Source organism: Glycine max, chromosome 16 (genome assembly GCF_000004515.6).
Source record: "Glycine max cultivar Williams 82 chromosome 16, Glycine_max_v4.0, whole genome shotgun sequence".
NCBI lineage: Eukaryota > Viridiplantae > Streptophyta > Magnoliopsida > Fabales > Fabaceae > Glycine > Glycine max.
Genome location: NC_038252.2, coordinates 26106209 through 26118821, shown reverse-complemented (window position 1 = coordinate 26118821; position 12613 = coordinate 26106209). Strand labels below are relative to the sequence as shown.

The 12613-nt window shown below is 31.6% G+C and overlaps 1 protein-coding gene across 2 annotated transcripts; it reads left to right on the top strand.

Moving 5' to 3' along the window:
- Positions 1-10697: 10697 nt before the first annotated feature.
- Positions 10698-12304, top strand: LOC100499992 (uncharacterized). Of its 2 annotated transcripts, NM_001248383.1 has the most exon segments (7): positions 10925-11031; positions 11186-11287; positions 11381-11438; positions 11537-11581; positions 11706-11786; positions 11881-11952; positions 12037-12205. In NM_001248383.1, coding segments are annotated over 7 exon segments (420 nt in total). In that variant the 5' UTR covers positions 10925-10990; the 3' UTR covers positions 12058-12205.
- Positions 12305-12613: the final 309 nt, after the last annotated feature.

Below are 12613 nucleotides of genomic sequence, written 5' to 3'. Positions count from 1 at the left end.
GAATGAAGGGAGAGTTAGTGTGAGAAAGAGAAAGTTAGAGAGAAGGAGGAGCAGAAGAGTAAGAGGGAGAGGGAGCAAGATCAGAGACCTGGTGCCTGAAGCTTCAACCCAAGACCTCCACTATAACACCCTAAAGAATTTTACATTTTGTGTGCTTATATTACTAAATTTTGAAAACATAAAATATAAGAATATCATATTTAACTATATGAAAACTAAAACCAAAACATACATCATAAGGACAAAACTTATACAAAAGCTTTGGCACTTATGTGCCTTACAAACCATGACTAAGGTGCATAAAAACATAAACCAATTCTCATACATTGAGAGATACAAATTATACTAATCTTCTTCCACACAAAGAACTCCATGCTCCAAGCTTCTTTTATGAGCATGCCAACCTGCTTAACTTGTTAAAACATGAACCTTAAAGGAATAAGTCATAATGTTTTAGAGATTATTTAAAGGACTAATGTTTTAGCTTCTCCTAAGGCATAATGTTCTAAGGACTCTAGGTTGATTCTCTATTCTAGAGATTATTTTCTTAACTCTTGTGGTTTCTTAACCACTTCCATCTCACAACTATTATCCCATCTCTTTATCGTTTCTATCTTCTTGAACCACACCTAGGCACCTAGAGTTTATCAACTTAACCATCTCTAAGGCTTATAGTGTCTTATGACACCTAAACATCATTCTCCATCCTTTGATCACTCACTAGGATCTTCATTATTACCCAGAATAGAAAGTGTGTATAACCTTTTATTTTTCTAACGATTTAATTAGGGCTCTCATCACCTCTCTATCAAGCTTATTTCCTTTCTACAAGTCAATTTCATAATAACCCTAAGTTATACTAATCCATATGGATAACATAAGTAAATTCCAATCAAGGAAAAAGAGAAATAAAGCTAGGTTTTATATACTTCAAAAACAAGGTATATAGTAACCAATAGTTTATAATCCAAATCATTTCATAAAAAGTTATCTTATACATGTACACATCAGTAGATCATAATATCATAGATCAATCACCAAATATCACCATGGGAATTCAAACATCAACTATCAATAGTTATAATCATCATCCAATCATCAAAATTAATCATAACATCTTACTTAAACAGCATTGTCAACAACATACTCTTATCAACATAATCACATATATAATAATCAATCCTCACAATTTCTCATCAGAGTCAATTATCATACACTAGCAGCCAACTAGCCCACCTTAAACTTAAACCTCAACACTAACTCTACTTCATAGAGTTTTCAACACAATACGAGTGAACCCTCATGAGACTCATCCCCTAACATGGTACTCACACTTTGACTATTTAGGGAGTCTCTTGGGTTAACCTTCGGAGGATGTATGGTTTTATTGAATGTAAACAAGCATGTGTATTAGCTTTCCTTTGTAGGTTTGCAAGACCATACATCTATAGGGATTCGGCCACTTGTCTATTCTATAGGCCCATTCTTGTTAGCCACCACTAAAACCTTCAACACTAGGTTGAGAGCCCACCTAGCATCATTAACTTATGTGCCTACTCACATGTTTATGCACTAATTATGCACACAACGTACACCAACAACAATAGTATTTTCGTGCACCTACTATGAACTAACAACAAAACAATACACTTCGGTGCACCAACTGTGCACCCACCATGTACTAATAACAACAATAGTACATTTTTGTACACACACCATGTACCAATGATAACGACAAACACAACAACAACCCATTCATTATATCTAGGGATGATTCCAACATCAAGTCTACACTTACATCATACACATCATAATTTCATCAATAACATGTTACATTTAGATACTTCATTCAAGTTCTTCTTCCCAATCAATAACATTCAATAATCATCCAACCATCTCAACAATAAAGTATTGGTCTTGGTCTTATAGATAACCTATTACATTTATTTCAACATTTACAAGATTCATAATTAACCACGTTCATCTTTTAAAGGCAATATCTCAAACAAAAGGATAATCCCCATAAAAGTAACCTTACTCCTTTTATATAGTTCATAAAACAATTATGTACACATTTGAAATAGATCAGAAAACTCTCAAGAAAACATTCAAGGTAAAATAAAACATTTTGAAATTATTTAACTCCAGGTAAATTTGTGCAGTCTTAATTCCTTCAGAATTTAGCTTTAGCTAAACATTTTAGCTTTAGCTAAACATTTTAGCTTAAGCTAAAATCATGCAGTTCCAATTCTATCGAAATTTAGCTTGAGCTAAAAATCATGGCTACAACTAAAATTCGTCTAGTACTTTATTCTGTCAAAATTTACCTAGAGCCAGAAAACAAGGCCTGAGCTAAAAGTTCTTCACAAAATTATATTCAAAAACCCAAGTTTTTGGTCCCATTAGTGGCTACCCAACCTTCCAAACTCATAATAAACACTTAATATTGATCTCTTATGTTTTCTAACCGATTAATTTACTCATAAACATCATCAAACTTACATAATCCTCAAAATCTCACTATCTCCTAGCTTAGTGTTCAAAGGGGGAAATGAGAAAACAACAAATTTAAGGAATGATGATGGACAAGGGAGGAAGCACTCACCTCTAGGAATGTGTGGAAATGATCTTCAGGAATTGGGTCTTGGCATCTCTAATCTTTCTCCTTCTTCCTCTTCTTCTCTTTTTCCTTTTTCTCTCTAACCTCCTTCATTCTTTTCTTTTTTTCTCTCTCTAACTTTTCCTTCTTATTTTAATTAAACCATAGGGGATGTGGTTTAGTGGGCCTTGGATCCCCATTTGGGTCTTGTTATCCTATTCTCATCAATTCCTAATATGAGGCAAACTATTATTAATAATTCCTAAGGGTGTCCTTTAACCATTAAATATAAAGACTATGCCATAAAAGATATATCTTTATTATTTATGACTAAAGTCCATAAATTTGGGATGTTACATCCATAGTGAGTGTTTTTCCCTTAGTTTTGTTGTTTCCTTGTTTGTGCTTGTTTTCCCCTCTTCCCTTTTTCCCCCTTTTGGAACCCTAAGTTAATAGATGTGGGGATTTTGATGATTAGGGTTGATTGATAAGTTGTTTAAGAAGTTTAATTAGTTGGAAATGTAATAGAAGTGTTTATGACTTGATTTCTAAGCTTAGGGACTCATGGGAAGTCAATGTTGGTCCCTTTGTGTAGATCTTGCAAAATCGCTATTCTGCATAATCACAATGCTTGTTGGGAGAGCAAGTTCCCATGAAAATTTGTTAGCTGGGTGAGAAAGTTATCAGTGGTGTTTGTTGGTTGGGCGAGCAATGCTCACTAGGCAAGTATGGGTGGTCTAGAACAGGTTTATAACCCTCCAAAGAGTTCTTTAAGTATAGTAACATGTTATATTAACTTAGTTGTTCCCTATGCTTGTCGCCATATGTATAATCCTTGATGTGATGTTATGATGTGTGGATTGTTGTTGGTAGATGTATCCTTGTGGATTACGCTTAGCATTGTATGAAACGATGAACCTTTTAATAAAAAAATATTTAAAATTATACCTATGCCTCTTAGAAAAGAAAAGGGTGGGGAGTTTCCCCTAAGGTTTCAAGTAAAGGTTTTTATGAAAAGTGTTTTAGTTTCAATAAAGGATTTAGAAAGGATTATCCCCTCAATGATACAAGGTATAACCTTCCTTGATACCAATCATGCTTGAGAGTTGCACGCTCAGTGTACCATGGTGTGCAAAGGGCTAAGGATCCTTTATGTCACCAAGGAGTGATTAGTTTACAAAATGTTTATGAAAATGATTATTTATGAAAAAATTTATCATGAAAAATATTTCAAAGAGAAAGTTAAGATCTCAAATAAGGAAGAGATAAGCAACCAAAAGGTGTTGAGAGAGAGCAAGGCTAAGAGGCCCCCTAGAGGCGAGCAAAGGAACTGTCACCTAGACACCTATGGGAGAAAACCAATCATTTTCAGTGAAAATGGGGTTCTTCATAGACAATGACAACTCATTCTTCAAAGAGAAAAGAAGAATGTTTGGATTGAACATGCCTTCGGATAACAAAAGGTGGTTTGACTACTTTTGACCAGTAGCGTGTAACAAGGTAATAGTGGGAGGGATGCCTCTCTTGGCTTGAGCTTAGTCAATACTAGGTAATGATGGAAGTCAAGTGTAACTTAAATACAAAGATAACACAAAGCACATAGTTAGAAATCAACTAGTGGATAACTATATGCTTGATGTACGTATGTGTTCCTTGTGCATGCTTTAGAGTAGTCTTGAGCTTAGTTGCTAGGTGAGAGAGCTAAGTGAGACCTACACCTTAGATGCAAATGTGTGCATGATGAGAACTACCCTAAGGGGGTAGGCAAGTTCAAATACCTCAAACAAAGGTGATGTAAACCCTAGCTAGGCATGTAAAAAAAATAGAAAGCTTAGGCATGTCCTCATCCAATGTGATAGGAAGTGAGACCCTAGAGAGTGGTCAAGTATTAGAGGTATATTAGGTGTCCCTATGCACCAGTGGTCTTAAAATTGGCATACGAGCCTAATTCTAAGTGTCAAAGGAAAAGTTAGAGTATAACCCAAGGTCTAAGGTAAATATATTATTAGAAAGGATTAATTATGAATATGAGAACTACGAAAAGACTAGAGGGGTAGGAAAAGGATACCTAGGATAAAGAGTCAGCCTAGAGTCCTAATAGCATTCACTGAGACATTATGTGTTATCCCTTTAGTTTTCATGTTTTACAGGTTAGCAAATGGACACCTCGTGGAGAAGCTTGGAACTTGGAGCTGCTTGCTTGGAGGAAGACTAGTATAGTTTGTAGTTACCAATGTATGGGATTTCAGTTTATGTTTATGTATCTTTCTTATGTTTTGTAAGACACATAAGGGCCAAGAGCTTTGTATAAGTTTATGTTTTAATTTATGTCTAGTTAAACTCTAATGTACATATATACTAAGTTTTATAATTTAATAATATAAGGAGACAAGAGGTAATATTCTTTAGGGTGTTACAAGATGTGCATGATCCACTTGATTATGGTGTTGGAGTTCTTGATATGATAGATTTGTCCCTTGATGAACCAAAGTTAGAAACTATGTTTTTTTTTTATGTTGGCAATGAAGGAGAAGAAAATTACAGCTAGAGTTAGATGTTAATTTTTTTTTGGTAATGAGTTAGACATTAATTTAGTAATTACTAAATAGTAATGATGTTTTTGAATAAGCAATTGTATAGAGTGCCCATACTAAATAGTAATGATGTTTTTGTTAGGCAACCTATGGTGAGACATAACTTTGAGGTAGTTAAAGGCCAAGTTTGTGGTTTCTATATATGTGACTATATGAGGAATCACACCTGTGTTGTGGGAAAATGCCTAAACATAATCTATTGTCCTAAGATACATGGATCAAAATAAAAAGAAAATTAAATATATTGCATCCATGATCTATTTGAGTATTTTAATTGTTTTTTAACATACAAAAGAATCTTATATGAAATGTATAATTATTGTCACATTTTTTAAAAATTAATAAAATCCTAATTACTAAATTATGATGTTATTTTATTAAAAAAATATAATTAGTACATATTTGGATTAAGATTTGTAGATTTAAGTTTGAAATTCTTACAAACTTATAATCAAATTCAATTTACTAGAAAAACAAAAATTAGAAAAGATCGAATGGTAAAAAAAACATAGGTTTAACAAGTCAAATATATCAAATACAATTTTCGACAAAATGTTCATCAAATATATGAAAAAGTGGCAATTAAGTTGAATAAAAAGATAAGCTATATAGGTCATGACATATCATTCAAGACATACATTTTGAATTTTTCTTTTAAAAAAAATAATTATACATATTTATATATTATTTTTTTAAAAAAATATTATACAATTTGAATTCTGCTAGTTATAGTTATTCTAAAAGTTCGTAAACTTACCACAAGTAATAGTATATTTTCTTTATATAATCATAACTTAATACTTCATATATTTGATACATAATTTTTCTTGTATATGTGATAAATTTAAGTCTAATATATTTTTTAGTAAATAATTAAAATATACTATTATAAAATTAGTAAACTTAAAATTCTCTCTCTCTTTCTCTCTCTATATATACACGCACATAAATCTATAATATGATTTTATATCTTTAGAAACATTTATTTATTATATATTTCATATATTTAAAAATATTTATATTATAAATTTTAATTATATAAAATAAACATTTATTTGGTGTAATATACAAACTAAAATAACAATCTATACCATTGTATGAAGGGGATACCTTTTTTGTCAATGGTTTGGTCTCCATTTTTATTAACCCCATTATATCCTTTGTTAATTACATACTTTCTCACCTTAAAATAATAATATTTTGGCTTAGATGACCTATTTGGTCATTTGTTTATTTATTTTATTCTGTTTTATAATTTATCTTTTAAATTTTTTAATCTTATATATCTTATTTATTTTATTCAGTTTGATCATTTATTTATTTATTTATTTTTTATTTAATCCTTTATTTTTTTTTTATTCAACTTGATTCTTTATCTTATTTTTTTATAATTATGTGCCCTTTTCAATTTTTGTACGGTTAATGTGATGTGAGGAGATTTTTAATTTTTGTCCATTACAATTATCAATGATTTGTGTATAAGGATTTTTATTTATCGAGAGTATATAGTACAATGAGCAATGCCTATGGCATTTTTCATAATTAATCCTCACATTTTATTTGTTGATTTTCTCTTTGAATCACTTCCTTAGTATTGGAATTGGATCATAACTAAGATCAGAGAACTAACCTCAAGGTACTTTTCTACATTTTATTATCATTCTCTTTCGGAGTTATGTTGGTTTGATACCTTTCATGCATGTCTTTTATTTAAAAGTTTATATCTTTCTTGGTTTATTATTATTATTATTATTATTATTATTATTATTATTATTATTATTATTTTCAGGATGCAAGAGTCATAGAGTTTATGCATGGCCTTTCCCTAATTCACACCCGAGTTCCAAACATAGGCAAGACAAATTGTGAAACCATTGAAGGTCACTAATAATTAGTTTCAGAATGCCAGTCTAACAACATTTTATGGTTGCTTGTGCAAGGTCAATTGTCTGAGGATATCAACTTTTTTTCACTTCTTTCTCTTTTATATATTGTGTAAAATTGATGAACTCTGTTTGATTTTGTTTTAGTAAAAAAAAAAAACAACTTTAGGCTATGTTTGGATTGATTGTTAATAACTAAGCGGAACGGATTGGAATATAATGGAGTGGAATGGATTACCATTCTATTGTTTAGGTAATTTATAAGAGAATAAGACAAATATTTTGCTCCATCGTTTTGAAAAGAGAACGAAATGAAATAAATTATAATTTTTTATTTTCTGTATTACCTTTATTTTAAAGTGACTTATTTTCTTTTTCTTTCATTATCATGGTCGCCTGAAGTGTGTATTGACAATTTTTTTCTTCATCTTTTTGAGTCCATTATATTCTACAATTCGTCAAGTAGATGGTTGCTCCACTCGTAAAAAAAGCAGTTGGAATTCTACATTTTCCAATTTTCCTTTTAACAACAATTGAAACTAGAGAAGAATATAAATGTGAAATTCTATAATTTACGACTGTGTAACTTATAATGAAGGAAAAGATAGAGATTCAGTTAGAAAGAATAAAGCACCTTACAAAAATATTTGAGGAAGAGATGTTAACCATTACAAGGTTAAATTAGATATTTTATAACACCAATAATTGTTCCAATTAAATGGATTGGACTTAAAATCCGTTTCCACTTAATTCGATAATAAAAATGGTTTAGATTTATTTAAAATCAGTTTAAAATGATTTTAAAATCGATTTATAATTCTAAATCATTTTGGTTTCAAATCTTGTTTTAAACCATAAATAAGTTTTTGACCTACTTTGGTTTGGGTTGTTTTAACCTTTCGGTCACCATTGTTTTTTGTTGATTTTTGCTAGGATTATTTTTAGTTGACATTGATTGGATTATTTTTGATTGACGTTGGAACTATTCTATGGTTGAGGTTAGGGCTTTTTTTAGCCAACATCTACTAAAGTTAATTTTTTAGACACCTACGGAATATATGACTCGTACTCCTTTAGGTTCCTTAAATTCTGTGAGTGACGTATCTACAGATATTAATGCAATCAACTATGTTTCTCCTAGAAGTTGGTTAGCTACTTCTCATTTTATTCTAGAATTCTTCTTATTTGTATGCCATTTATGACACGAGAGAAGAGCTCGTGCAGGCCATAGGATTTGAAAAAGGAATTGATTGAGATTTTGAACCTTTTCTTTCCATGACTTCTATGAAGTAGAAATCACTTTTATTTTACTATAAATATTACTATACACAACAAAAAAATTAGTCCAGACCAAAAAAGAATTGTAGTTGATGTCGACAAAAAAAAAAAATTATGGTCGATGTCGGCAAAAAAATCCTTGTCAATATCAATTGAAAATAGTCTTGATCAAAGTCGGCTCAGAAACATTATCGATCAACGTCGACTGATAAAACTCCGATTGACATCTATAAAAAATAACCCCTATCAACACTAGCCGATAAATAGTGTTGTTGATGTTGGTAAAAAAAAAAAAAAACTACTTTTGGTCGATCTCCATCAAGATTATTTTGGGAAGAATGCTATAAAATTTAAAAATATTCACTCTAAATAATTGAATTGGATTTAAAATCCATAAAATTGGATTTAGATGTAAAATCATCCATTAAAATAGATTTAAAGTGGCTTGAATATGATCAGTTATGAATTAATTTTATATCACAGGATTTTTTGAACTCCCCTTCCATTACTTTGGAAGAAGAAGATGGGAATAAACAGTGGAATGGGCTATCATGTGTCATCCTCTTCGGTCATCTCCCATCTTCATTTCTTGCAAATCAAACCAGGGAATATCTTTCGCCTCCACTCTACACCCTTCCATCAATCCAACCAGAGCCTTAGTATGTGATTTTTTAGAAAATTTAGAGTAGAAAAGTCAAACAAGTTGGAATTCTTTTAATCAAGATCTAAATTATTTTTGTTTTTTTAATCATCTAAGTATCAGAGCATGTTCAATCAAGTAGAAGGGCATGACGTACACATGATTTTTCTTTTTTACTGTTTTGTGTTTCTTTTTATCAAGATGGTTTGGTTTCATTTATTTACAAGTTACAGCTTCTATTTATTCTTCTTTCTCTTTTCATATATTTAAACGTGATTTAAAAGTATAAAATGCTAATGAACCTCTTTATCTGTTTTACATATAACTTGGTAAAAAATCTAGCATTGAAATCATCTACTAATGGATATGATCACCACAAAAAATTGTTTTTATTGTCTGAGTTGTATATATATTTTTATTTCCTTTTATATATTGATGTTAATGTTATGCGACATTTACTTTTCAAGCAAGGTATTATTTTACTTGAATTCTTATGGCTTGTTTTCTTGACATGAACATGAATACACTTGAAATTCAGGCCATTGGAGATGATATAACTAATAAATAAGTTTGCCTCATGTGAATATATTTTATTGTTTAGTCCGAGTAGTAACGGGAATTGTTATGACTTATTATTATGGTTCGATCGTTACTGAAACTTTTGTTTCTGTTCAAATATATAATGATTAAAACCAACTAACTTTGGTTTGGTTAATCTGATTTGTTCATCGATGGTCGCCCATGACTGGGGTGCAGTGTTATTGGACTTAATATTGAGGACACAACAAATAATAATTAAACATATATTGATTGAAGAGTGAGCTCGTAGTTTGAATTTGAAAAATCTATCAATATGTTAATTAAAATTGTCCATGTTTTGAATTTTTTGAATATATAAATTTGTTATCTATAACGGTTTATTTTTTTAATTTTTAAATATATGAATTTGTTAACTAAAACTTCAAAGGCTGTTGAGTTTTAAAAATTAAATAATTTGTTAATTAAAACTGTCCATGTATTTGAAATTTAAAAATTTACATAATTTTTTAAAGTGAAATTGCTTTTTTTTTAAAAAATTTAAAAACATAACAATTTGTTGACTAAAACTTACCAGTTTTTGAATTTTAAAAAGCTGTCAATTTGTTGACTGAAATTTTAAAATTTAAATTTAGGTGTGCTACTAAAAGATCACGAAGCAAGTACAATCATTAAATTAAACTAGGAAAGAGAGGCACTCTGTGTCTCTCTGAATTTTTTAAATAATAAAAAAATAAAAGTTAAATATATTTAATAAAAAATAACAGAATAAAAAAATTAATAATATAAAAGTAATAAAAAGTTAATGTAAATTAGAAAAAAGTTTAACAACTAATTTAAAGATAAAATTATTCAATCAAATATGATACTAAATGGGAGATAATTTTTATTATTAATAGTTATAGATTAATTAAATTCTTAATAAAGTAAGAAACATGAAGTTACGAACATACCCCTACGAGGCCCAAAATATCTCCACCCCAACTTCGCGTGGCGCGTCGCTCATAGTCCCGTGGCATCTTGGTAAAATCCCAAACCCTCACAAGGCCAAAACAGTCATCCCACTCACCCACCGACACGTGGCAGGAAGTTCCCAAAACACATTGCACAGTGTCTCGCGCTCCAAAGGAACCAGCCTCATCTACGAAACACACACACAGAGGAAACACAAGCGATTCCAAGGGGCGTGCGAGAGCCTATGGTTTCTCAGCACACGGATCGATGACGTGGCGATAGATCGTCGAAATCCCGCGTAAACCCGAAACTTCAATTTTTTCGCGATTCGATTTTTTGTTTGCGTTTTCTCTACACTGCCCTTCCTCGCAACCCTTCTTATCCCCTGGCTCGCGCGCTCAAACCTCACAACACAACACAACGCGCACTCTCTCTTTTTCTCTCTGTTTTTTGTTCTCTCTTCGCTTAAACCCTATCGTTCTTCTCGTTTTCGCCGATTCTCGCCATGCCGAAAGCTAAATCCGACGCCAAAGCCGCCGATAGCAGGTACCGTGTTCTTATCTCTCTTTGGAATCAGTTTTTTTTTTAATAATTATGAGATCTGGTTTTTTCAATCTGGCGTTTCGCGTTCTGCGTTTTGCTTTGTCGCAGTCGCTTAATGTTTTACGTTTGCGTTTTCGTTTTGCGATGCGTCGTTTAGGTTGAAGCGGAAGGGCGCTGGTGCTGGGAGGAAGCAATCGAGGAAAGCTGCTAAGGACCCTAACAAGCCGAAGAGACCTCCAAGCGCTTTCTTCGTTTTCATGTATGGATTTTCGTTTCGTTTTGTTACCAAATCTGTTTTTTTTTTTTTTTTTGTGTTCTGGCGATTGAGGTTTTGGTGATTGTTTTTGTTTAGGTCCGAGTTCAGAGAGCAGTTCAAGAAGGAGCATCCTAACAACAAATCCGTCGCTGTTGTGAGTGATTTCGCCCTTTTTATTTTTTCTCTCCGCGTGAAAAATTTGACGCTATTTTTCGTTTATTCTCATCCGTATTTTTCTGAAAAATATTTTAGGTCGGCAAAGCTGGTGGTGAAAAATGGAAATCGCTATCTGATGCTGTGAGAATTATGATTTTGAGAAATATTTTAATGATAATTTTTTGTGTGTGGTTGTATATGATTTAATTTAACGAATCATGTCTACTTTTTCTGTAACCTAGTTTGCGTTAATTTAATGTTTCAGGAAAAGGCCCCTTTCGTTGCTACTGCTGAGAAGAAGAAACAGGAGTATGAGAAAACTATTTCGGCTTACAATAAGCAATTGGTGAATACTTTTTACCCTATGTACTTTTTTACTTCTTACTCATATTGTATATAATTGTTTATAATTTATTGAACTTGTTATTTTGATGTGTTAGGAGGGAAAGAATTCAGAGGAAGACGAGTCTGACAAGTCAAAGTCTGAAGTCAATGATGACGAGGAAGATGAGGTAGATTGATCTAATTGGTTATTTTGATTTGTGCCTTTGTGTATCTTATTGTATAATTAATGCGTTGTTTGTTTTATTCTGTAGGAGGAGGATGATGATGAGTAAAGATGGTGATACATGATGAAGCGTAGGTGGATGCGGGAAAAGAAAATTGTTTTGCATAGTTGTTGGGTTTAGAATTTCATAGGATGGTTCCCTACCCACATCCTTTTCTGATAATTAGTTTCTGAATTTTTATTTTGTCCTCCCTCAGTAGGTTTAGATTAGTGCACAATCGTAATTAGGGTTTAATATCATGATCCTGTACTTAAAGTCAATGTTATGATACGTTTCTATTCTATTCTCGAAGAAATTCCACTGCCTCTTTCAATTTCTACATTTTTGTTTGTTTGCTGTCGTTATAATGTGGCCTTTTTGTTGTTTCTTGGTTCAGCGACACAGAAGAATCTAAAATTCAGTTGACTTTTTAAAATGTGGAAGAGTTTGGACTTTTTTGAACTCACGCAGTGTTACCAATTACCAATGTCCCCACCAGTGGGATTCGCGCTTGCACTGAGCAGTTTGACTATTGTTCCAATTTCTATTCGAGTGCTTTGTCCTTAAGAAATTCCATTGATTTGTAGTTTTGTTTTGGTCAACTGTTCTATCGTCATTCTTTGTT